The 27,806-nt window shown below is 37.8% G+C and overlaps 2 protein-coding genes across 3 annotated transcripts in view; both read left to right on the top strand.

Moving 5' to 3' along the window:
* Positions 1 to 443: 443 nt before the first annotated feature.
* LOC124170304 lies at positions 444 to 15,482 on the top strand. The gene is made up of 5 exons (XM_046549019.1): positions 444 to 621; positions 839 to 1,055; positions 2,661 to 2,940; positions 4,705 to 4,801; positions 14,713 to 15,482. Exons 1-5 carry the CDS (start codon positions 597 to 599, stop codon positions 14,850 to 14,852), a joined length of 759 nt encoding a protein of 252 aa, XP_046404975.1. The 5' UTR covers positions 444 to 596; the 3' UTR covers positions 14,853 to 15,482.
* A 4,784-nt stretch (positions 15,483 to 20,266) lies between these two features.
* Positions 20,267 to 27,806, top strand: part of LOC124170267 (serine/threonine-protein kinase DCLK1) — a 282,836-nt gene continuing 275,296 nt past the window's right edge. For both annotated transcript variants that reach the window (XM_046548995.1, XM_046549002.1), the window contains exon 1: positions 20,267 to 20,441. The gene's annotated coding sequence lies outside the window, so the exon portion shown is untranslated. The remainder of the gene's footprint in view (positions 20,442 to 27,806) is intronic.

The following is a 27,806-nucleotide window of genomic DNA, read 5'->3' as shown; positions in this document are numbered from 1 at the left end:
TATCCCGTACACGTGAAAAAATCGCGCACGCCCATTACTGACGGGGATGAGGAGCACGTACCCAAAAGTAGGTGCCTAACCCGCTGGGAGTTTTCTGATGATTACTTCAAGTACTTATTAATTTATGTAAAAAAAATATCAGGCACCTCCACCTATTACACTGACATCCTCTGGCACGAAAATATATTCAACCATTGAAATTATATTTTGTGCGCGTAATTTCCCTGTTAAGAATTAATGCCTTAAAATTTTTAATTTTTATTCTCGTACCTCGTAACAATACTTCAGTTTTATTTGCCTTCGTATCACCAATCTATTAGTCATAAGATTTTTGTATAGATAAAAGATTATTTTCGCTAAATGATTTCGTAATAAAAAGGTTCATTTATTGGCCGGATTGGCCGTTTCCCAAAGATAGCGCTCGTGGTACGCGTGTTGAAAACAAAGGAACGTCGAAATTGTATCCTAAATTTCCTTCTTGTTGGCATCGTTTACTTTTGGAGATTGTACGCCTTTTTCGGAATGATTAACTCGCCTTATTAACTAATAGTGTAAATTGTTTAACTGCTGTAATCTTGGGTTGAAACGGACTTTATATGATCGGAATGAATTTTAAACCAGGTAAGTTTTGTCGTTATTGAGTTCTCAATAACTTTACTCTTGTGCAATGATGAATGTTACAGGTGTTTGTGTTGTTATACTTTACAATTCACCGGCATGTGCCCTATTTATTTGGAGACATGTTGTGATTCATATTTTGATATCTCTGTATTTATTTTGCTTATTTGTTCACGCATATTTTGTCTATTCTGCGATGCTTGTGTATTCATGATTTCAGAGGACCGAGGTTGGAATGACCCTCCAATTGTAAATTTTTCGGAGACCAACCAAAGTCACAAGAAAGGAAAGCTTCTTAATAAGAGAGTTGCCTTTCCAATCAATGGGTCAAATATGTCTCCAAACGTTGGAGGTGGATACGCGATGCAGAATGCCCCTATGCAGAATTCACCTGTACAGCCTCCCATGCAGACCTCCCAAGGAAACTATGCTTTCGGGTAAGGTCGTTTTTCTTTCTTTTACATTATTCTCTCTCGCATAATTTCCCTATGTGATATCACTTGTTGAAAGAATGAAAACTTTTCTTGTATAGGGTGGGGCAACATAATTTCCTTTTTTCATAACTTATTAAATCCCATTTTATCATCAGAAACTTTTTACTTGTTTTTTTTTATATTTTTTATAATGTACATAGGCAGACAAGCACGTATCTAAAGTTCTGTTTCACACAATTTTGAAGACAAGCCAAGTGGGTGCCGTCCCCCATTCTCCAGACAATGAGTACACCATTTTGGCGTTTGTCATGGCTGTTACCAGCATATCAGGGGGTATGCTGGCAAATTCATCCCGAATATTAGTAGTCAAAGCTTGCAGGGTCCTTGGACTGTGCACATAAACATGAGATAAATTCCATTGAAAAAATCACTAGGGGCCAAATTGGGAGAGAGCTACTCCAAATCGCCCCTAGTTGAGATGAAGCGCTCGGAGAAGTGTTCCTTCAAAACAGCCACCTATGCTCTTGAAGTGTGAGCCGACTTAACGACGCATAATGGCGATTGAATTTTGCAGAAACAAAACTTATAGTCACGTCTCTCGAACGAGACCACTGGCGCTCTGCTACGACATCAACCGACTGAATGGCGCCCATTTTAAAAAGAAAGTTATGTTGCCGCATCCTGCATATTTCTCTCAGCTGGATGTGTAATTTTGCTGTACAGGTGGCAAGTTCCTTTTCTGTAGCTTATTTGACTTTCTAAATCTTCCCTTGATTTGACTCTTATCAATTGAAGGCTTAGTCTGATCTTCTCGTGCTATTGGCATTCATTATTTTTCTGTCATTGGTCTTTGATTTTTGAATTAAATTTAAAGCAAAAGGTAGATACTGGGAAATATGGGAACTATCAAGAATTTTAATGCTTAATTTATCATTTGGTTCTCGGTCATGCATGGGTATGTACTTTCAAAAATGTGTAACCACCCAACCTATGCAAGTAATGGTGCCCATAATATTATACCAGTTTACGACAGGACCATGAATATAGATAGAGGTAAGTAAAACTTACAGCCATGTGCATGTTTATCAACGACTGAATTTTTTCTGAATGATTTCCCACCAAGATAAATTTGTAAGTAATGAAAGACCATTAATGCCATTTTGTAGGTAAGGAACTTAGAACTTTATAACTTATTGTAGCTGTTTAGTGGTGGTCAATTAAAATATGTATGTCATAGGCATCTGAGGAATCAATATCATTAGGGGGCCTATAGTTACTATGGCAAAGCATCAAGTGTATTTGATGGCACTGTCTCCTTTTACACCTTCCACATTTACACAGTTTACCTGCAAGATTTATTTTAAATGATAATCCTTGATTTCAATGAGACTAAAGTTCCGAAGCAGAATGGTGGTGATCCTTCTGCTATCGTAGATGCTAAGATGAAATGATGCATGCGAGTTAGTGCAATATAGTAATAATAGTACTACATCTTTTTCCAGCACAAATTTTTTGTCCTGAAACAATGCTGTGCCTTTGTATATCATTTGGCTCAGGGGCTAGAATTTTATATCACACTCATTTTATAAAAATATTTACCTTTTACAGTGGTGCACCAGGAACTCCAGGAGGAGGTGACTTCTATCCTTCCCCCCGTGACCCATATTATGCCCAGCAGACTCCGCCAAGTCAATATCCTCAGAGCAACCCACATCCTCAGTCGCCTTTCATGTCAAGTGGTGCTGTTGAGCAGCCCCAACCCATTCAGTATCATCAACCAAATGCTCAACCTCCCAACTCAGCCGCAGGAGGTGACGAAATGATGCGTTGTAATGAGTCTCTACAGAATCTTCATGCAATGATGAATGCCGTACCACATCATATGTTGGTAAGTCACCAGGGTAGCTTCTATGATCAGTTTTACTTAATTTTAATTTGTTTCTTGTTTTCTTCTGCTACTTGATGCTGATTGTTATATCTATGAAATATATTTTACAAGTAATGCTTGCACAAAATGATGTATCATGGGAAACAGTGTAAAATATGTATAACTGGCTACTGTCACTATGGCTTCATTTTACAGTTTTTTTGATTGGTCAGTAATGTACAGCACACTTTTTTGTTGTTCTTCTTCTGTTATGGCTGTGTCCCATTTTTTAGCTGTAATAGAAGGGAATTACAAAACTTTCAGCTATTTCAATCAATTATTCTATAATTGTAGAGCCATGGCCAACACTATAGAGCTTCTGTCATCTTTTATATTCTAAGTATTCACTTTCCCACAAGCCCTTTTTAATAATGTAAGTATTTAAATAGTCCTCTCTTTATTGCATGTTTTGCAGGTTTGTGTAAAAAATTCTAATTTTGAGATTACAATGTTTTGTGAAGTTTTCCACACTGTCTGGTTTGAAATGTGCTTTCTAAGCATGAAGAGCCAATGTATTTCTTCCACTAAGGTGATATTATTTCAGTGGCTAATGCTGTAGGCGTTGCAGCTGACCTCTTTGGTGTAATAATCTCTTTCGTTCTAAAGTTCAAGGCTCCCATTTCCTTTCATAATTACGATTGTAGGACCTTCCTGATGAAATATGTTGTGTTTGTTTCACTACTGTGGTATTGACACAAGTTTTCTCATGCTTAATGGAATATTGCCTGCCCTAACAGACAGAGCGTGCTAGTCAGTAACAGTTGCATAAAATTACTAAGTATAGTACTCTCTTAAGACCACATGTGTAGGACAGATACTAAACAAAAACATTCACATTATTAAAATTGTGAGAGTATTGAAATTTTAACACGTTCTGCGCCGCTTTGGTCATAATGACCAAAGCATGTACTTCGTCTTCATCCCATTTTGGTCATCATGACCGTAGAATCAGCCTTTCTTTTGGCCACTCATAGTATGCCGTCGGTCACAGCTACTTTGGTTCCACTTATATGACGTGACCGACGCAGCGTGCGTAGACAAATGCACACATAAACTCAGACGGAAAGGATCCAAGTATTATAACGAAAGAAAAAATAATAGCTCATTGGAGCAATGGGCGGATTTTATCTAAAAGTCCTCAGCAGGGAACGGGTTAAAAAGCTAAAAAAATCAATTTGAGTTTCAAAAACTATGATATGAAAGGGGAGAACTAACATCAGATCCTAATTCAAAGTGAAAGAGTCATTTTAGAATTACATACATACAATGTGGCAGCTATGAAAATTTCACAGTTCACTTTTGCCTAGTGAGATCCTGAAATTGTCATATGTGGTTGTCATTTAGTGAATATTCTTTTAAGAGAACCTGTCATAAGGCAGGTTTTTAATGTACATATATCTTACCATCTAATTAAATATTCATAGTACTACTTAAAATGTTCATTCTCTAATTGACTGAGATTGGTGTGTTAAACCTTGTGTGTTTTGTTGCACAGAAGGAATGAATGAATTTTTCTGCCAAGCTTTTGCAAACAGATAACCTTTATCAAATGAGATTTGTGATTCATGGGTGGAATATTGCTCAGAGACTGTTGGTTTGAAGTAAGTAATATTTTATTGATAAAATCGATCCATTCCTTATCTAGAAGTGAGTTACAATTCATTTGGTATTATTAATGTGTAGGTATATGATACTAATACGTGAATTTCTATTTTTCATGGAAAGGATGATGTAAACCAGAGTCTTCGTGTGATGGAGTCCATGTGGAGGGAGAATCAATTAATGCCTGAAGTTAGTGATTTGATATACCAAATGTCTGTAGGTAAGTATCTCACCTTAGTTAGTCATTTTTTCAGACACAATGATTAATATGTTTATAGTACCGATGTGGAATTCACCTTCCATTATTCTAGCTTAACCCTTATCCACTCAGTCAGATGTTTCAGCGTACCCATACAATGGGGTACTTGAGTTCGTCATTCATGCAGTTATTATGCCATTTTAGAAGTAAATAAGAAACAATACTCAGCAGAAAGGTTTGCTAAATTCACTTTTGCAATTCTTCACCCCTATCGCTACTGTTAATATGGACGCAAATTTTGAAAATAGATGGTGCATAGGTTTGCTTTCCTAAAACATTGAAATGACTTATGTTGCCTCTTTTTTTTCTTCGTTGGAACATTGCATGCCTCAGTATGTTTCCTAGGTTGTCTCTCAGTATAAGAATGGAATAAATAATATAAGATTTCAGATTTTAGGGAAATGGGTGCATATTGCACTACTAAAAACTAACCAACCTTCAGTAATAAAGGATTCAATGCGACTGGTCTTGCCTATTATCAAGTATATATATCAATAATGCACAAAATTATTCAGTGAAGATACTGTAGAGTCCCAATGCCTTTGGATGAGACAATATTTAGCCATTAGAACACGGATTGAATGCATATTTGTGGGTCCCATTGGCAGAATCAGCCCTTATCCTGTAGAAAGACAAATCTTCTAGTTGTAAAAGCAGCCAAGGATAAGGAAATCACAAATAAAAATTGGCAGACCTATTTGTAACAAGTAGGTACACCATAAAAATTGGAAAATTGGTTTTTCATGGTAGGACTCAGAAGAAATCATCTAATCCCAAGAACAATGTTTTTGTGTAATTATTGTATATACATAGTAAAAAAGGTCCTTTTTAAACTTTAATATATTTACAGAGGATCAACCAATTGAATTTATTGAACAGAAATATCTCAGGAAAGAATTATATATACCCAATCCTAGGTACCTCGTCATTAGGATTAGACTCAACTTTTTATCCATTAAATAAAAAACTTATAATTACCATATTTTTAGTTATCTGCATGATAACCAAATCTTGGATGTCAAAAGTTCTGGTCTCGTAAGATTATATCTGTGGAAAAAAACAACGGTTGAAAATCAATGTGGTACCTGGGTACTAGGTTGAGTGGATGAAGATTAACACCGTGTTGCGAAAAGCATTATTTGACACGCAATATTCTAGTCAATTGGAATAAAACTAGTTTCTTCGGGCTTGATTTGGTGGGAAATCATATTGGATGAAAAAAATTGTGAATTACCTGAAGGTTTAAAGTTGATCTAACTTTTTAAATTGTGTGAATTTCGCTCTTGTTGATACTTCCAATTTTTTTTTCATTTATGACTGCACAATTGCATACAAAGTTGAATGGCTGTGCTTCAGTAGACTTGCAATACCCAAAATAGGGCGAATTGAGTTGTCTTGCAAATCCTAGTCCATATAGCAATTTAAGCTGGAATCTTTCGATCCATGTGCACCATTTTTAAGTAGCAGTATTTTCACGGAACTTGAGAGAAAAACCTCTCTATTTTTCTTTCTTATTTTATCAGCTGATTCTGACGACTTTCATGAAAATTGGGCCCGCATTGAATGTGTTAAGCTTATAGCAAACTTAACTGAAGGAATTATCTGATCTGTGCTATGCCTATGGAGGCGGGACCAATGAAGTTAATTTCAAGCTTGAATCGTGCCTTCTAATGGAAAAATTTCCCAGTAAAGCTTGTATTTCAGTTTTCATGATAAGCTTGACATATGAAGTCAAAATTGACCTTGCTGTAAGCTTCAATTGTTTCTGGATGAAGGATTGGAAAGAAGGCTTCCGTGGAGTGGTGTCGATGATTGGCTGCTTTCAGGTTCTCTCCCGCGTCTGACCTCAGGCGACGACATGTTTCGCAAACCTTTCAGTTTGCTTACACCTCAGGCCTGAAGAAGCAAACTGCAACATTTGCAACACATGTCATCGCCTGAGATGAATAGATGCAGGAAATAACCTGAAAGCAGGCAATCATAGATGAAGGATTATTTTCAAGTTGGTGAGCTCGACAAGAACTGCTTATGATAAAATGCTTGAATGAAATTATGTACCTGAATTATATAGTAATGTAATGCAGATGCTATCCTCTACGTAAAATAGATATGATCTAATTACAATAGGGCATTCTCGTAGTTATGTAAAAGATGCATTCTTACGGACAGCATTAGTCGAAAATTCTGCTTAAGGCTGTGCTTTGGAGATATTGGCTGATGCGGAGTATTGTGGGGTGTTTTCTCAGCATTATATCATTCTGTTGATAGTGATATTCATAACATTTTATGAGAATAAATAATTTATTTGCTTAAGTTAATCATTTACATAGCCTGAAAGAATAATCTCACAAATTTCTGTTCAAAATACATACATACATATTTCTGTCCATCAAAATCAATCCTGAGAATTTACCCCTTGCACAAATTTGTTAAAGCACATTATGGAGAGCCACTTTTATAGCTGGAGATAATATTACCTTATTTTATAATCAGCTGATCGATGGAGCTTTAGTTTAAATCTAACCTTCAATAATCACATCTTCTGTCTTTCATGTTGAGTTGACTGAAGTGGTTTTTCCAACAGTTTATTCTCAGAAGAGGGTAAAGAGTCCAATTAAGAATAAATGAAAAACAAAAAAGTCTACTCTAGCCACTGATATGTCCATTTTAATGTTCAAAGTCACTTGCACATGCACGTAAAACCTTTCTCACTCGCAGACATATTGTCACTCTATCTCTGTAATGCGAAAGCTGCCCTGAGAAGTCACCTTTGGGATTAACATGTGGAATCAATTTCATTGAAGAAGTTGTGCAATAAATGTTTGTATCGGCACAGTCTTCTTGCAATATACAGTGCAACCTCGATAAAACGACACCCCACAGTGCACCAATAAACACTCGCTATAGCGAATTGTCGCTTTACCGGAGGTGGAGCAAATAATAGCCAATATACCTGTTGCGAACAGTTATACAGGAACAGGAGTGGTGCGGCGACAGATAAATTTCTATCCGATAAACGTAAGTATAAATCCAGACAAAAGGTGATGTTTTTTTTGCATCACTAAATTTCCTTACTCAAACAACGACTTACGATTCAAACAATTTATAAGCCCCGCACTGAATAAAAATCATGCAAAGCATTGTTTTGTCAATCATTATGCCAATGCACAACCGATGAAGCAATTTTCTATGCACTTAAGTAGTGCATTTACGTAATCATTCTATTATTTTGGTATTTTCCACTGAAAATTCAAAAATTAACTAAAAAAACTGTATCGCGGTTATTTAATGCCTCAAATGTTTCCATTGGTGTATGTTTATTGTTCCTGTACATTAAGCGGCAGTGAAGTGAAATAACGTATTGCATTTGTTTCTGCAGTCGAAAACGGTGGAAGGTTGTGTAACGTTCCTGCTTTGGAAGACTTTTTCTATCAGATAATGTAATATCTTCATTATATACAGTAAAAAGTTTGCTAAGCTTGAAAATGATTTGATTAAAATTGCCGATTTTAAAAAAAAGTTCCTTTTTGAGTGTTACGCTCGCGACGTATTTGAAATAATACACCGAATTTACCATGGCACTGCAAACGAGAGTCAGTTGTTCTGTGAGTTCTTCCAGCGGCCACCAGGGGATGATCGGCTACCCACGTGACGGAAGAGAGCGCCAGTACGACTCCGACCACTGACGCGAATAGTTCACCCTTGTGAATCCGCAACGGAGAATAAATACTTCCATCCAGACAATTCACGCTCAGTATCATTGCATCATACATCCTACATCATCGCTAAGGCGCACTACATACCTTTAGAGGCATCATTGCAAGAAATACCTCGTACTGCAAGGATTTTGTCGGGGAGTAGGATGTAAAAAAAAGTTCCGTTTCGTCTATGTTATATCACGCGGGGAATACTCCTTAAGATAATTATGATCGGAGTCCTTTCTTCCACGACTTCGGGTTTACACCGCAGGCATCACCAGCAATTATGAGGGGAGATAACGCTTTGGTGCTTTGCATTAGTATAATCAACCTTCCGAACTCTTGAAATTCTCGATTCGCAATCTATCCCTGAAATACTCCGCTTTAGGCTTAGGCGTAGCCCCTTTCTCAGGAGTTCCCGCAGATTGGAGTGGGCAAAACCACCCGAACAAAGCTCCTTATAACTCTACATAGTCTGCATTCCTTGGGCGCTGTTGTTTTTTTTAATTGTGAAGAGCGAATAGGAAGATAAATTAATTTCGACACTCTCATATTACTCCTTTATTTTTATTTTCCCGCTTAGACGTGTTTGGTGTTTTTTTGGCCATGGTGTCTGCCATCAAATACTTTCTATTTATGCAGCTCATGGATGTGCGGGTATGCTGACGTCAGCTTTCTGCTGCCCGAGGAACAAAAGAAGATCAAGCATTCGCAAATGCTAATGCCACAATATTTTCGCCAAAATTAACTACTTATTTATCGAACGACAGTTTACCACATAAATTTGAGACTGAGCTTTACATTAACTTCATTTATAACAGATCGCTAGCAATTACAGAGATTAAGGAGTCTTGATGTAAGTTTTTCCGGCGGTGAAACCATTGCTATGGCAAGAGCCAACACCAAAAGGGCCTCGTTTAAACGACTTTTTTTAACACGCTTATTATAGGGCCAATTGACGGTGCATCGGCTATCTCTCGTAATAGCGGGGGTGTCGCTATAGTCCGTTCTCACTTAAATGAGGTTCCACTGTATTTATTTGTAGCAAGGCATGGCATCTTGAACCGACCTAGTAGAAACTGTCTTTGTTGGATTGCATTCGCTTAGGTTTTTCCACAGCTGAGTCAATGTGATCAATGACATCTAACAATCATTTGGCTGTTAAGGAATTATCTTGTCCACACATGTCCTTCTCAGAGCTTTCATAATCATCTTCTTCTACTTCGGCCCTGTTTGCACCTTACTTAGTCAGATATTCCTTTGTCCTCTCTTCGTGTAAATCCAGCTGCTCCTGCATGTCTTCCACCTCCACTTTGATGTCAATAATGTGAGCAAGATCAACAAATTGATGAATGACTTCGTCACTTTCATTTTCCAAAACACCCTGGAAATGTACCATATCAGGGAAAGCTTTTTCCAAACACCATTCATATTTTTCAAAAGTTGATGCAATGTTTTTATCGCGTCACACATATCGTAGCCCTTACAACACTATTAGTGTCATGCCACTATCCTGGTCCATTGCTGCAGTTGCACCAGCAAACATCTTGCATCTGTAATGTGCCTTTAAGGATGTGATGGCTCCCACACCCATGGGTTGCAGAATGGACATTGTAATTAGGGCTTAAAAATTAAACTTAAAACAATCATGTAAGCATCCAAGTGTAGAGGGGGGCCGGGTGTCAATTACAGGGTTCCCTTTCTTACTAAATTTTAAAATTCATGTTTTTTTCCAGGTTTTCACGGTCTGTTGATAAGCCTTTTTAGCAGAAATATTGATCACCTAACAATCACCGTCGCACGTAAACTGAAAATTTAAGAAACACAGCAGACACCATGAATACAAATGCAGCAATGAAAGTGTTACAAAGTGCCAATTATTGTTAACAAAATTCAGGGCCGGTTAAAGGTTGTGAGTGGGAAAAAGTAGAGGGAGCAGGGTGGCAGGGAAGTGCAATTGTGTTAACCGTTGAGGCTACCATGTTGACATCCAGTGATATGAGTTTATCCTATATCATATTTGTACACTATATTAACCTTCTCTTTTAAAATGATTGCATGTCACATTTTTAAGGACTAACTTTAGTATCTTTTTGATGTTTATCTGCCATAAATAGAGCATCTGAAAAGGAAACTACACCATTAATTTTTATCGCAAATCCAACACATGACATGGACTGGCAGAGAGAAACTGAAGAGGTTGATTGATAAGGACATAGGTAGAAAGCCATGGGCATTCATTAAAAATGTTGCAAATATTATCATTCCCTGCATCAAAGTTTAAAATCAAGAAAGACGCCTTTGCTTGCTTGAGTTCAATACATTGGGTCGTTGTTTTATAGAATAGCAGTTGATGCAGCCAGTGGAGGCTGAACGAAGTAGGCAGTAGGTAGGTTTGCAGCCCCAATTTTTTTTAATCTTCTCTTGCAGCACCCTCCTGTTGCCTTCCACAAAGGACCTGTTTGTACCGTTCACTGGCCTCCTTGTGACAGTGGATGTACATTTCGGAATTTCAGTGTCAGACTTACAGCTAGCTGTAACCTAATTGTAACGACAATTCTGTGGACGAATGATAAAAATTGACTAAATTGATTTTTGTATCACTTAATAAAATCTGTAACCATTCAATATTTCCTCAGCCAGCTGGTACACAACAGAGTATTATAACTAATTGTGCTCTAAATCAAAAGTTAATCTAATCCATTTGGATGAGTTCACTTGCACAAATACAGATGTAAGTAAGTTGAAACATACGTAAGGCAGCCATCTACCAAACGAAAATAGTTACATTGCTAATTATTGTCATTCTTTTTAACATTGTCATTCTTTTTTCCTTACAGGTATTATTTCAGAGTAGTGCTTTGCAAAGATTATATTTTTTATTTGATAAGAAAGAGATCAGAGCACCTGAGCATAATTTATATTCACTATGCTTACCTTTTTTTAGATAACAACATGTCTGTGGACATCATTCAACAATTAACCCATTAATCCCCAGCGTTGCGTAAACGCAACATTATTGAATTGAAATTATTATAAAAAACCTTTGCCTCAGGATAATTTTTTCTCAGGGTTTCTGAATTCCTTAAATACCATTCGCTCTTATTCAGTTATTTTTGGAAAAATATTCATTAAAATAATAATTTTTATTTTATTTCGAATTTTGCCTATTTCGAAGCGTTGAAGCACTACAAACTGTAAATATTTTTTTACAAAGATTTATTGCGTGATCTTACTAGAGGTAATGTTTTCTCTTAGTTCTAAGCTTCTATATTCATCATGTTTATTTTTGTCACGAACTTTCGTCGTTATTGGTATAAATATGGTTGTTGTATATAATGTTGGGTTTACGCAACGATGGGAATTCTATGGTAGACCAGAGGGCTTGTCTCAAAGCATAACGACAATCGTCAATATGGCTTTTAATCGACAACGTAGTCTTTTGGAGGCAGTTTAGATGCATTTTTGGCACTCACCGGTTGTGAGTTTACATAGTAAAGGGTGAATGGCATCTTGAATTCCAACATGGCCATCGGTACGAATTTTACATCGAACACTCTGGTACTTCGTGGAGTCAAACTGTTGCGTGCACACGTGGAACCGATACAGGGCAATGTCATTCCCATGTCGTTGAGTGAAAGGATTACTTCGTAGACGTTAAATTCAGCTTCAGATGCATTCATTTTCAGAGATGGTAGAATGAGAGGGTGAGGAACCTATTAGTTGAAGCAGGATTGTGATGAAAGGTGGAGCGTTCCTCTAGTCGCTCATTGGAATTTTCTCCGCGCAATCCTGAGTTACCTATTTTTTCTTCTATCGCTTAGGTCATGTAAGGCTAATAATCTAGCTTCAGTTAGGTTCGTATTAGTGAAATTGTCCTCTGAAATGCATCTTTAATTCTCATCCAGTAATTATATCAATCATACCGCAATAGTTTTTGCTCGGCTTTTTGCTAAATAATTTATTTAGGGGTTTCCTTCAGATTTAAAATTGAAGAAAATTTTATCCGTTATGTCTACGCCTCAGGCGTATACTTTATAAGAAGCGCCAAGAAGGTAGCTGAAGAATATAAATTGATAGGAGAGGCGATGTATAATATTTTCTTAACTTTGGGACTACAATGGGGATTACATCTTCTCAGTATTTCAAATATTGCAGGAGGTGCTGCAAGGTAAATCACATTTTACTCAAGCAGTATCAAAAGAAAAATCGTCCAGTAAACGCGCACGCCCAGGTGAAAGATGCAGAGAACAAACAGTGGTTCATCTAAATGTGAAAAAATAGAATCTACCTCCGTAGGAGTCCCGAATTTCTATGTGAAAAAGGCAATAGAAACACTTATTACTCAGTATGGAGGCCACTCACCTATTGAGCTCCGTCACTTATTTCTCAATGGAAAATTAATTGAATTAATTTTGAGCTACTCAATAATTACGCTGAGGAGATAAATAACCATACATTTACTCAGATGAGGCAGATATAAAAAAATAATTGGAATCGTCGAGGTATCATATATTACCACGCACTAAGTTGTACTGGACAAACCAAGAGGAGATGTCTGTTGCAATTGTGAGGCAATTTATGACGAGGACTTGGTTTGATGAATTAAATAAATATCGACAGCTCTCCGATAATTCTCAACTACACAAAGTGATACATTTTTGAAAGTTGGACTTTTTCTCAATAGACTAAACCAAAATTCCATTCAGTTAGGAATATTCCTAACTGAATGGTTCCATATTTCAGGTGGCACACAGCTAAAATGTTCATTCGTGGGTAACAATTTAGAGTAGGTTATACATTGTGGTGTCTGGCCTCATCTACAGGCTATCTATATGAATTTTTGCCACATGGAGAGGGGGAACTTGAAAGTGATATGCCTAGGATTTGTAAGTTCACTAGAAGAAACGGTAGTAATAAATTTACTCAATTTTTTTGCTAGTCTCCGAAAATTCTTGCTAAGTATTTTGATAATTTCTTCATCAGTTACAACAGTTATTAGCAACTCTTAAGCGATAATTGTTATTTTCAACGGGAAAAGCAAGAGGAAATCGAACGGAAAACTGCGCACTCATGTCTTCGAGAGATTTGGCAAAAAACCTAGCAAGGATTTCTTCTATTCGTTTGACAGGTCAAAATATATTCTCTTTGTGCGATGGCATGATAACTCTGTCATTGCTGTTGCTTTAAATTATGGGAATATGGAACCCATAGTAAGAACAAAAAGATATTCGCGGAAATTCCCGTATAAAATCGAAATATCATCAACGATTACAATTAGGACATGGTAGGGTAGATTTTCTCGATAATTATGTTGCATGTTACCGTATCAGATTATGAGAAAAAAATGGAGGTGGCCTCTATTCCGAAAAGGGGTTGACAGTGCAGTGGTGAATCCGTGGTGATTTTACGCCTAAGTCACGGGCAAAGCAATTCCTCAGTTAGAATTTCGGTCAGAGATCGTAAAACTTTACTGAGACAAGAAATCGTTTCCAATACAATGGCTGATGACATTTGGCATAAAAACTGGTGTCCACATGCGGAACACCTTAGGAAAAATAACATGTATGTGGGGTAAACCGTAGCATGCCCGTCAAGGGAGAAAAGAGCATTTCATCCGCAGGCTAGGTACTTATAATTCCCGGCGAAGATGTCAAATTTGCAAATCAAGGATAATTATGTTGTTAAAAGTGCTACGTTTAATTCCACGCAGCATATTATTGAACATTTCATCAGAAAAGACGATGAAAAATAAAATATGCAACCTAAGTTTTGAAAATTTTTTTTGCTTTTATTTTCCGGAGTTTTCCCAGCGTTGCGTGAACGCAACATTATGCAAATCATATATTATGCTGAATATAATAATTTTGTCCGAAAATTAATCTTAATTAGGCCATAATTAACCGTAAAATGCGAAATAACTGGAGTTAAAAGCCCTATGTGCAGTCTGGGGAATAATGGGTTAAGGGAATTAATATAATAATCTGCATTACCTGATGAAATGTCATATCCTGTAGATGGTCGTATGCATTATGTTGCAGCCTCCTATAGTTTTTGGGATTAGTGTCTTTCTTTCGGTGGAAAGCTGTTGTGGTGTTTAATTTTTATTTAGTTTTAATGCTGAATTTCCTTAAAAATGAGTGACTCTGCTTCTAAAGAAATTTGAATTTTCAGCCATACGTCAAGGGAACATGAATTATGCTGAGTCTCTGCTTTCGTCCATTTCAACCAATCATTTTGAGTCCTGTCGTGAATGGATTTCTGGACCCAGTACAATTCTGCAAGCCATTGGCTCTCAACCAGGAGGACACTGAAGTGGATTGAATAAGAGTGATTGCATGGGGTTGTTTTGCTAACTAAGTTGTTTTTTAATATTATATGTTGAACTTGACATGCCTATTTAATGTGCTCATGTGCAATCTCAATTACAGTAAAATGTTCTGAGCAAGCAAGTTATCATGTATTTTGGGTAGAAATTTTATATACTCAGAAACAATCAAGGGATTTTAATTCAGAAAAAAGTTATTTTATAGGAAATCTTTTAATGAACTCTCCTTCTCGTGCTGCATTTCTGATGTAATGTTTAAAGTATTAACATGTGTCTGTATATATTTGGATATATATTAAACCCAGGTATACTGGTCACCTTTTGTTATGTTGATGGAATACATTATGATTTGAATCAATTATGCATTTCGCATTGCCTTTCCTTGAAAGAGGACAGAATGATTTGGTAAACATTCCTGGTACTTATTAATGCTATGAGTGACGACTTTTTCAATGCTTCGAAATTACTGTTGTGCTACAAACAGCAGTGTTTGTTATGTGTGTGGTTGTTTTTATTAGGCTCTTTGTTGTTAGATTTAGTATCTTGAAGAAATTCTGATTTAAATGAAATGTAGCCCTTGAAATCCAAAGAAATTTGCATTAAAATTTCCAGCAAATGTGGCCTTGTTGATTTTTCTAGAGTGTGAACTTCCCATGGTGCAATGCAGTTGCAGACCAGTCCCACTGCCATAAGAGAAAATCAATGTTATTTTCTTCGTTCATGTTTAATATTTGCTTATAAGGTAATTATTCTCAGTAGAATAGCTTAATATTCATGCATCTCAGCCACTTGAGTCCCTCTTATAAGATTTTCATGCTACCACGGATGGCCAAATTACTATGAAAAAGTTCTTAGTCTCACAGACTGTCTCTTTTAAACAAAGTGCAATTGGGTTTAATTTGCTATTGACTGAGGTATACTATGGCTACCAATATATTTTAGAAATTCATTTCAAACTTGAGAAGGAAAACTTAAGTTTGCTGATATCTTTACATACTTTCCCTGTGTTTAAATTTTGCTTCATAATTTCACAGCCTCTTAAATAAACTTGAAAGTTTTTCATCTAACTGTTATGTAAGCAAAGTTTTCTTTCTCATTTCATTAGTTTTCCGTATGATATCAAATTGTATTTAACCTGGATCCGCCCAATGTAACAAAAATGTCACACCCAGTATCACTCCACGCTAATGGCTCTCGCATTGCTCGGGCACAGTATGTTGTTGAATTTGTACTTTTTTTAGAAAGGGGATGCTAAGGGCTTCATTTCAGTGTATCACATGTCTAGTTAGAGCAGAAACATATCCTTTAAGCTCACCTGGTACCTCGGTGCCTCCATAGGACACTGAAAATAGAGGTTCACTTCGTGCAATTTTTTAATTTTTTCACTAACTACATGCGCTACTGTGACAATTTTTAGTGCATATTTATGTAATGGTACAATAATATTTTTTAAATATTAATATGTTTGGTCAATAGTATGTAATTCCATTGCTGAAATATTTTCTGATAAACCCTACTGTGACTTATATAAGTTCAACAGATTCAGGCTTCAATTGGTGGAAGTTAGACATATTTAAGTAAATGAAAGGTCGTAGCACTTTTCCACAAGAATTCTTGTGGAAAAGTGCTACGACCTTTCATTTACTTAAATGTGACATATATGTCACATTGGGCGGATTCCTATCAAATCTTCAAAGTTGCAAAATGTAAGCTCTCCTCAAAATTTAAAGTCATTTCAACGTTTTTACCTTCATATTCCCGCCAAATGATTTATTATGTATCAATTCATTGATTTATTTGCATTTATGAACTTTTATTCGGGTAATTAGATTTGAATTAAAATTTGTTAGGTTTGAGATATCGATAGCTCAGAGATATTACACTGCGTGTAGCCGAAGAGCTTCCGGAAAAGGCTAATCTTGACGAAGTGGAATCAATATGCCTTGAGCCACCAGAAACAGCCATTGCCTCTAGTGATAACATAGCAGAGGCTGGTTGACTAGAAGAAAATTGAATGGGAAGACAACTTCGGGCAAGGGTGGAACTTGTTTAGTGGCTTGTTGATGATATTGCTAAAGAATTTCAAGAGAAGACTAAAATTTTGATACTAATTAGACGTATGGACAAGGATTGGAAGTCCACAGAACTTACATCATTTCACCTACAGAAAAAAGTAAAAAAAAAATAAGCAGCCAATTGGCAATGGGGAGGTCTTTTTGTGAGAAATAGGTTATTCCCCGAAACACATCTTCCTGAATTGAGTGAAAAATCATATGTAGAAATTGTTGAATTTGTTTTTTTGGATGATATTTTACGATGCCCGACATGAAAGACAAATTGTGCCCATTGATCACTAAATAGAAAGAACATTTCAGGGGGATTTTCTCACTGAGAAAACCCTCATTTGACGAGAGTATGATTGTATATTTTAGTATCCATCCCTGCAAGCAATTAATTCAGCGGAAACCACTCCGGCTTCAAGGTCTGCAGTTTGAATACTCCCAGTGGGTACGTAGTTGATTTTGACGTTTACCAAGGTAAAAACCCACATTCAAAACATGAATATATGAAATAGGTTTTGGAAATTGCGCCGAAATTTTCATTTCAATCAGCATTGCCATTTTGGCTACATTTTTACAACTTATTTACAGGAATTATGAGCCTCCTCACTCATTAGAATTCCTGCGGATATGTTTCAATTGGCACTCTTAGAAAGGATAGATTGCCTAAAGATTGTCCTTTGAAAGAAAGTAACTTAAGTAAAAAATCTGATAGATTTTCTATTGTCACCTTGACTCAACTTGTCATGGTCTACCCCATGAAAAGATGACCGTTACTGCAGAATAGAAAAGAAGAGAAAGAAAGTAGCCCAGCTGAATATTTTTTGGGAGTAAAATAAAATATGGGTGGCACAGATTGTATGGACCGAAAAATTGCCGAAGTAAGATTTTCTATTTGTGGAAAAAATGGTGGTAGAACATTTTTTCTTGGCTTTTGAATGTAGCCCCTCACAATGCTTGGCAGATAAAGCTGAAATCTGGTCCTTGCATGTCACAGTTAATGTTCAGGCGTTTAATTGTGTAAACATACCTGACCATATATCGATGCCAATAGGTATGGCCACCGCATTACTTCACTTTCCCAAAAATAAACATATATTATAGTAATGGTAATAAACATTTTGTTACAATAAACAATATAAAATTAAATACACCCCACACTTGTGAAACACCATTGAAAAAATCCGGAAAATTTATACTGTTAAAAACATCACACTTTTTATTGAAATATTCAGGGATCACGAGCTGCGAAACATTGAAAATTATTGCTAAATTCTCCATAAAATTCTTTAAGTTTAATTAGCAATTCATGGTGCAATTTTGACTGTGCCTTCGTACATACATCAGATTGTGCAATGATGTACTTTGTGTAAAATGGCCTTAAAAACAATCCTAGCCCATGAAACAGTTTCATTCAACAACAAATTGTACAACAAATTGGTGTTTATTATTTCAATACCTTGAGAATAGTAATTCCACTCGCATAAAGAGTATTTGGGTGTGTAATTCTGTTTTCAGCACTCCACAACACAAACGGTCAAGAAAAAATTAAAGGCAGGAAAGAACAAGGTGAGATAGTAAGAAACCAAAATGCTTACAATACTTCTCCACAGATCTCACATTATGTGATTGAAGATGAATTTCAACGATCCAAAATGAAGCGTTGAGAAGACCAAGATACTTGGGAATGTAAAATAAAAACAGAGGCTGAAACCTGCATGAGGGGGTAGAAATATTCACCATTCTAAGTGTAGGACATAACCATTTGAGAAGGACTATTCACGACATGCACCAAACATAAATGAACACAAGATTAAACACATTTCTTAGCCTTCCAGATAAGAACTGTTGGACACTGGCATGTTTTCTTAAGTATGTGTACCATTTGTATGTTTATGGAAAGCCTTGCTCAGGAGTTGATATAGGAACAGCTTTCTGGGAAAAGCTTTCCAAATGCTTTATACAATTTTTTCATGTATTGTATGCCATTGAAACACTTCACTCAATGCTAATTACGAAGGAACAGACAGTCCATTCAGAGCCTGTAGAACTGGTGTACATTTGGTTTCAACAGGATGACCAGTTATCTTCAGTGCTGAACGTGAACTCTGGCGGAAGAAGGGGGATTGTGGGGATAGGGTTGGCTCTGGTGGCTAATGGGCAATGTTTACCCCCGGCAGTTCAAATGCCTTTTCGACCCAGATCTCCATAGTGCTCACCTCAATGCTTGTTGCTCTCTCTGGCAGAACTTCAATGAAGGTGAGAGAAAAACATTTGTCGAAACGAATGTTGTGTGAGGCAGCGTCATAAGGGAGGGGGGAGTTTTGCAAGAGTGTGTATGGTTATTCATTCTGATGGATCACGAGGATGAAAGGAAAGATACACACTCACATGGTAGCAGGAAAGAGATAGGAACATGCATTTTGGGGCAAGCTGAGCCAAAGTGTTCAATGCTTTATGAATGTTGTATGTAAAAGTATGCAACATTTGTTCTAGTTTTGTACAATCTAAAAAGCAGCACCCATGCATAAAACAGGCATCATATTCTGTCATATTCAATGAATGATCACAAGTGTAAGAGCATTTTGAATTGCAATGAATCATTTAAGGGTCAGCTTTGACTTGAGTTAAATTCATGGTATGCAAGAATATATACAGATTCTTTAACAAATAAACAGTGATACTAGGAGTATTAATATTAAATATGTTATTAATACCATGGGTTAAATACTTATAGATATTGTATGATTTCTTTAGTGCTTTTAGTAATGCAAAAATCTCATTAAACTAGAATTTATAGGAATTTAAGGCTTTAAATATAATATATTTTCCTACGATTTAAAAAAAAACACTACATTTTCAAATCCATGTGACGTATTACGCATTTGATAAAAAGTAACAAGTAAACGCTTTCCTATCGTGTTGAAAGAGTTATTCACTTTTTGAATTCTTTAGACACATAATAATGCACCTAAAGAGAACGTATAATTTAATTTTATTTAAAAGATAAACTCACTAGTTATGACAAAAACAATGCACGAAAGAAAATAACTCCATATGTTTACGAGGATCAGATATAGCAAACTTGATCTCGATGATGAGAGTACAAAGGCGTGTATAAATTAAACATGGATTAAGCTGTGTTTATACTACCGTAGTAATTTGTGTGAGCATTAAATTTTGAATAATGTTATTTCATAAAAGAAACATGCTGCATAAACGACTCACACTTACTTCCCTTTGAAACCGCGCTCTCGTGTCCTTTTGCATTTCGTAGTTCACTTGTCATTATATTTCAAAAATTCTCCGGTTGTGACTGTGGCGCGCGGTCGACGATGGCTTCCTATCTTAGTTGTTGTTCGAGGCAGAGGAGTCAGCCGTGAGGGGTGCTCGTATGCCATGGAATGTGTCGTTGCCGCTGCCGTACAACTTGATTTTGTGAAGGAGGGAAGCCGAGTTGTTGTTCTTCAGTAAACATTTGGATTAACGACTCCTTCAGCATTGGCGGCGCAAAGGTAAGACCTCAAGTTCAGTGCTTCAATAGCTCCCTTACGTATTCGTGTTTACCAGTTCAAATCGGGAGAGCGCAGTGTTGTGCGTTATCGTCATTGTAGTTGGTTTTGCTACCCTGAATCCTTTAACATATCGGGACATTTGAGTTGTTGTCGTTGGGTTTTTGTGTTTGATGTTTAGGAAATTTTAACATATATCCCAGTTTTTGGCGAACATTCACCAACTGTGTCGTTAAGTATTTTGTTCTACTTCTTTCGGCAATGTATTTCAAAGTTTGATGGTATCGCGAACGTATTGTTTGCATGTATGTTTTCTTTCTTAGGTAAATTGTGTTTGGATGAATGAAATGCCGATCAAGTTAAATTATGTACGACCTGCTATTGTTTGTTTATATTTAAAAATTTGTCATTATTCGTCAGTGGTTATTTAATGCCAATTGAATGTGACCCATACCTAATGTGAATTAGGGTACTGCCATGTGTTTTTGCATGTTAAATTCGTGTGACGAATTGTCATTTTTCTTCTTGTACACTCGTTGTCAGCTATTCTACTAGTGTTCCGGATGTTTCGTGCAGTGCATTCGCGACTGGATTTGGAAGGAAGTGGTTAAGGATCATTTCCGTACTACGTGCCTAGCAGAAATATGTGATCGTTTTGCGTAATGTGTTTTCCATGTCCAATTACTTTTGAATGATTCATTCTGGTGGCGATTTGTTGACTTCTTGGGAAATTTGAGTGTAATATAGGTGTAAACAGCGTAGGGAAATACAGTAGGGTCACTATCTGTTTAGCTGTCGGATTAATGTTTGGGAAATCAAGTTCCTTGAGTCTTTGTTTGCATTTGCCTACGTGAAATGTTTAGTTCTACTACATTCATGCATTATTTTGTATTTTCTGAAGTTGTTCGTTTTTAAATTTCGAATTGATGCAAATCTCTGCTTTTTTCTGTGAACTGAAGTATCACTTATTTGCTTATTGTTTTCATTGTGTGGCATTCGAAATTAGTGTATAGCTTGACTTTTGTGGCTTAAGAATTTCGGGTCGAGTCAGGAGATGAAATGACAGGTAAACATTAGGGCCATTCACCTGACACAATTAACTTTATGTCCATCTAATGGCTCGTCAGCTGTCATTATTTTTGTCTCAGTCATCGACGTCACCGCAGGGACCCGAAGAAGAAAACAGACTGTAAGCCGGTGGAAGCAATCATGTGCCGATGAGTTGTTCCGCGAAGGTAACCCGTGGGATGCGGGAATGATGATTATTTGTAATTGTACTTCGTGTGGGATACCTCTCCGATCTCGCCCATTTTTAAGTGTATGTATCATGCCTTGATTTACATAATGACAGCGTGAGAAGAGGGAACCTGACTCGGGATTGAAAGGTTTTGATCACTGCTAGTTAGTTATTTTTGTCTTGGCTCTATTTAGATTAAGCCATGTTATGTGAGGAAGTTTCATCTACTTCTTGTTTGACCCTCCCCCCACCCGGAATGATTGAAATTCATGCGTGTGTGGTTTCGATTGTGGTTAGGTTTATTCCCCATCCTTACTCTTGAGGGTTTATCCTCACTATCCAAACGAAGCTACTAGTTGAAGCTCTTGCGAGTCCTATGTTATGAATGCGGAGACAGTGAATCATGTATTTACCAAACGAGTTGGGGTCATATTATGATGGAGAGTGGATTTAATTTTTTGGAATCCTTCGCTGAGTAATTTCAATATGCGAATAAAATGGTCTCGAAGCAATCGTTATCATGGATAACCGCGATGCATGAAATACCGATCCTTGGGAAAATGCTTGGGATTTGGTGGTTGAAACTTACTGACATTTTTCCTGCCGTTCTCTTACGTATTAACGTTTTTGGGATGATTCACTGTTCGTTTAAAACTGTTATCTTATATGAGCGAATTGGGGATCGGAAGCGATGTAATCTGCGTAAAATCGAGAGGTATTTTGATGTAGTTTGCCCATAGAGCAGCCCAGAGACATTCGGGGGCTGAGGCATTGTTCTCTATGGCCTCAGTCCACCGATACCCTCGCCTTTTTTAGCGTGTAGTCTGATTTTTGCGGGCCCATTAAGGTATCGGCCTTTGGCTAAGTTTCCCTCTGGTTGGGCCTTTTTCTGTGTTTACAATACTATTTTATTGTTTCATGATTGGTGACGGCAAAATCGAGAATGTAAGGTGTTCTGCCAGTATTGCAGTAAAATTAATCATCATCACTAGTGAGGTTGGTTTGACGCAGCTCTACGCATTAAAATTGCCTTCATAAATTGTGATGATTTTCCTCTTATGCTCGTTGCTTCACTTTTTTTTGGAGTCATTGTTGATCTAAGGTTATCGGGGCAGTGACTTGTTATAATATTCATTATTATGCTAATTGCGTGTATAGTTTCAAACAGATATATGTATGCATAAGGTAGCTCTGGAATGCGTAGTTTTTTCTTACTCTTCTAGCCATGAATGACTTATTAACCACCCCATGAAATTAAAAAAAAATTATTTCATAATCACCCCAAAACAGCTCATTTAAGGTCTTTTTCATCTGGGGAATCACCGTATAACAACGACAATTACACACACCAGTGGAACTCGAACCCACGACGTTCGGTTTGGCAGTCGAGGACTTCACCCCGCTGCCACCGGCCTTTGGTAATTGGCTATTGGCTATTTGGTGCTTTTTAGTGTTTTTTCGCATTAGTGCATAAGAATGAAGGGGTAAATGAAGATGACTCTGAGAGAGGGACACTCATTAGGATTCCAGAGGAAGAGAAGGTTTAGTTACTGAGCGTGAATGTGAAGGAAGCATTCTTGATTAGTCTGCCGTGGCAGATTTGTGTGGGGGCGACTAAAAGAGCTAATAAGTCGGCACTTCGGTATTCGGATCAAAATTGTTTTAAACCTGCGCTATTAGTGGATACAATCGAAAATCTTGAAGGGTATCAGTGGCAAATGAAAGTCTTTAGGCAGGTCCGGATTTAGATTAATAAGGTCATAAGATATTTTATGTATGGAGCTCCTTACGCACATGTCCAGATTTATCTATTTCAGTGCCAAATATTATATTTCTAGCTTCCTACCGAAATTTATCAATAATTTCTGAAGTCATATTTACCGATAATACTGGTTTTACGGTTATATGTAATGCAAGCACCAGGCACATTAGCCCTTTTTTCTTCGGAAAGATATGCTGAACGTTTGGGTGAGAAGTATGATACGTCCTGCACGTGATGCATTGGGACAAATAGTGCTGCAGTAAATTTAAGTGTGGATGACAGCTGTTCAGGTGGACAGTTATTTAGGGGGCCCTAAGCTGCTGCTTCTGTGACTTCTGCGTAGGTCCTGACATGGGATTTAGGTATATTTGCAGGTTTATTTGTCTATCAGTTACGGATTAAAGTAAAAATTAATTTCGAGCGTGGATCGTTTTTTGATGATTTTGGTGAGGTTGAATCGGAAGCGATACTTGCGAAACAGGATAAATTGATCGCGAATGCACGCAGCTACTCTGTTGGGACAACTTTAATTATATAGCTGTAATAATAGATATTATAATGGTAAAAGATTTTTAAAGATGTAGAACTTTCCGGATGAGGGGTTGAATTTTCGGAAGTTCGTAGGTAAACAAACACGTCGTCAACAAATTACCGCAACCAGAATAAAGCGATCATTCTGAAGTTAGTTTTTAAGTACACAAGTTACAGGAGGGACGCCACCATCAATGATTATTATTAATCAAACACAGACACGCTGAGATCCCTCAATCTGTCTAATGGTAAGCAAACGAAGTCACCAACTGCGTGTCTCTTACAGTTTCGACCAGTATCTCAAGTGCTCCATAAAAATCCTTAAGTTATCCTTAGACCCGTGAATCATCTTCAAAATTGATGTATGCATAAATTTATTTCGCAAGTTATTACCGCGCAATCATATAGGTTTAATTCAGCTGCATATGACAAAAGTTGCAGGATGTCAAAATAGGTCAGGTAAATAATAACAGAATAAATGGAGGAATGGAATGAATCCAACGTCCCAACATGACAGTAATTCATAGAGTAAAATCATCCCCGGTCGTAAAAATGAAATTTTCCTAGTAGTTTTATCAGTAAAAACCTGGGATATCCATGAAAGCGAAGACTGAGGCGAAACATAGCAATGCATATTTCTAAGAACAGAAAGTTTACGAATACGAAAATAAGAAATTTAACGGCCAATATCTTCTATGGTTATGAGATAGCAATTACCGTAAAGGAACTAAATCTTAACACGCACCAAGGAAAAAAAACGCCGTTCATTCCTCATGGGAACGAGGGCGTACACACATCATCCTCATTTATTTGCCATAGATAGAGGGCAAACGGGTCGTAGCAATGCGCTTCGGCATAAGAGACAGTTATTTCAAATAAGTGATGAGTTAGGACCTATAAGAAGATCAATTGAAGTTGGCAGACCACCTCCCGACTCGACTGCGCAGAGGGCCTGATCAAGTCTGACGGAGGGAATGACAGCAGCCCAATGCATTGCTGGGGTAATTACAAATCTACGTGAACTTCAATTTGCCGCAAAGAACAACGACAGCATTTTATGCTGGCTATGCCTCTTTTACGCATAAGAGAAAAACAAGCCATTGACGTAAAGAAATAATGCAGACGTTAACATTATCGAAATAGGGCGTTTTATAGGAAGAGAAAATTGATGACGTGCATCATGCGTAAATGTGAATAGACGAGATTGTGAAAGAAATTAAAATGGAAGAGGTCGGTATAATAGCAGACAGGACGTGGACAGGCCTGAAGGGAATCGTGCTTCATGTATGGGCGAGGGGAGTATGCTAACCTAAAGGACGAACACGATTCAGAAATTTGCAATAGCCAAATTAATTTCCCCTTCTCGTAGGACATAGATAAATCCACACACTACGCCAATTCTCTACTGGAGTACACCAGTAACTACCTCCATAAAAAAACTATGCAGAAGACATGGCAGGTTGTATTCATTTCGCTCCGTACACTCGTTAGAGGACAGCGGTCGAAAAAATAAAGAAATAGTGAATACATTTACATTAGAGAAAGAGGGCGTTTTGTAGGAAGAGAAATTAGTGACGTGCATATTGATTAAATTGGAGCTGGGGAAGGTACACTAATAACTTTATCTTCCAAATACTTCGGCGAGGGTTTCGAACCCCTAAGACCCAACCCTCTCCCTTCCCCCAGTTGATAGGGTCGTGCTAAGAGGGTCGGGAGTGGGAAGGACTGGGAGGGAATCGTGCTAGATACATGGACGAAGAGAATATGCTAATCTGAAGAAGGAAAACACGACGATGTTTTCAATGGTCAATAAACCTAGGTTATCCAACAGCGATAGATTTGACCACACCCTAGGCCAATTCCCTGACGGTTTATACCAGTGATTTACCTTTATAATCTTCTATCGTGGCTGATCTTCGTTAAGACCAGAGAGGGGTGATTAATTTGTTAAGGAAGGTCTGGGAATACCCCTAAGCTTTGGGGAGAACAACGCCGCAGTGATACCGGTATACGTCTCATAAAACAGTGGGCGACTTGAATGCTTATTATATTTTAATAATATTTAACACATATAATATTTTAATCTGGCGCGATATTTTGCCATTGTCATCGGGCGACGAACTACGATTTTTATCGAACACACATATTTTGACACAAAACTCATGATGCGATTACTGATATATTGACAGATCGTATTTTTTTCGATCTATCTGACCTATCGGCAGCGAGACACTATCCCTCTTATTCCCTCTTCCCTTTCTCCAGAACCTGTCGTCTTTTAGTATTCTCTCCCTCACCCTCTTCCCCCCTTTTTCTCTCGGTCACTCTTATTTTGGCTTCCCTCTTCCTCGAAGACAGACTCCCCTCGCAGCGGTGGAAAGAGACGACGATTGCGGAGCGCACGGAGGGCATCGGCCCGAACGAAGCCTTCGTCCGCGAGGGGGTGTGGGAGGAAGTTGGGAGAGGGTCGAGGCTAAACCGCAGGGAGGGGGATTTTGTTTCAGTTAGTCCGCGGGAGAGGGTTGAGAGTGGGGGAACAGTTGAGTCTCGTGGCCTAAAGGAATTGCCTTCTCCGTGTTCGTCTCTTTTATTTTTTCATCACCCGTGAAATCGCGATATGGGGGAGGGAAGCGGGCCATGGGTTCGCCGTTCTCTTCGTGACGAGCGAATTTCTTTCGGGGCTGCGAGGTGGTTAGGGGGTGAAGGGGGCTGTCGTGTGTTCGCACCTACAACATGCAGATCTCTCCAAGTTTCGTTTTCGGTTGGGAACTAAGGCAGGTGGGCGGGCAGTGTGTGTCTCTTATCGGTGGTAAGCCATGAGCCCCAGCCAAATGGCTGTCCCCTGGGTATTTCTAGTATGATTGTTTCGTAAATATTTTAATTCATTTAATTAGTCAGCGTATTTTAGGAATTTGAAATAGGGTGGGGGTTACTCGGGATATGGGATTTGGGAAGGATTTAAGGCACATTTAGGCAGTTTGTGCTTGGGTTTTTCAGGAGGTTCATAGTCGCAATGATTGATTAAGAGTTATTTTTTTGTAATTTTGAACGAGCGCGAAAATTTGACTCGTGCATGTGTAGAAAATAGGGAACGCTGGTCTTGCTGCGCTTCAAGCTCTCACAGTAATACGAAATCAAGAGGATTCTACAGAAATTGCCGACTTCTGTGGAGGCGTGGTGAATGCCTTGAAAATGAAGTTCATGGGTTTGAGTCCCGCATGGCTAAGTTTCTCTTATCCAGAACATTGAAATTTGCGATCGCCCTACATTGTTGTCTGTTGGATTACCCCGGTATAGAGGCCTTAAAATGCGCTGTTTTCAGGGTGGTGAAGATAAATTAATTAAGTGGTGTGGAACATGCGCGTATTCAATTTTTCTCATAATTATATTTTAATTCGACTCAGGTGCCAGTGATATTGGCGAGATAAAATAGATGGCGAGTGTATTTTTGTCCCTAGGTTTGAGGGAAAGTTATTGTATGCTTTTTCCTTAGCTATACAAGGGATTTGAGAAAAATACTAAGATACATAGGAGTGGTCTTAGTGCAGTAAATTGCCTTACAAATATACATTTTCTTCTCTTGTGGGCTATTTCCGTACACTTTCTGGGGATTTAGGAAAGCTTTGGAAGGGTTTTCGAGACGAACTGCTTAGCTTGATCTAGAGGGATTTCCCTGCCGGTCTCCGTCATCGTCGCTTTGTTCTGGTCCGGCGAATAATTGGACACTGTTTCGGGCGGACGTGACTAGACCATTAATCCCTTCCTGACCGAAACAATGCTTCGAGTTTCCTGTTCTTGCGATATTCTGCTCAAGCGCCGTTACCTTTCGATTCCCTCC

This window comes from Ischnura elegans, chromosome 1 (assembly GCF_921293095.1).
Source record: "Ischnura elegans chromosome 1, ioIscEleg1.1, whole genome shotgun sequence".
Classification (NCBI taxonomy): domain Eukaryota; kingdom Metazoa; phylum Arthropoda; class Insecta; order Odonata; family Coenagrionidae; genus Ischnura; species Ischnura elegans.
This window is presented reverse-complemented; position numbering and strand designations above follow the sequence as displayed.

Bases quoted from the DNA above. Each gene is read 5' to 3' on its own strand.
- LOC124170304 (XM_046549019.1), top strand. From the start codon at position 597: ATGATCGGAATGAATTTTAAACCAG. The intron at 622-838 runs GTAAGTTTTGTC...TCATGATTTCAG, and splicing joins CGGAATGAATTTTAAACCAG to AGGACCGAGGTTGGAATGAC. The intron at 2,941-4,704 runs GTAAGTCACCAG...TTTCATGGAAAG, and splicing joins CCGTACCACATCATATGTTG to GATGATGTAAACCAGAGTCT.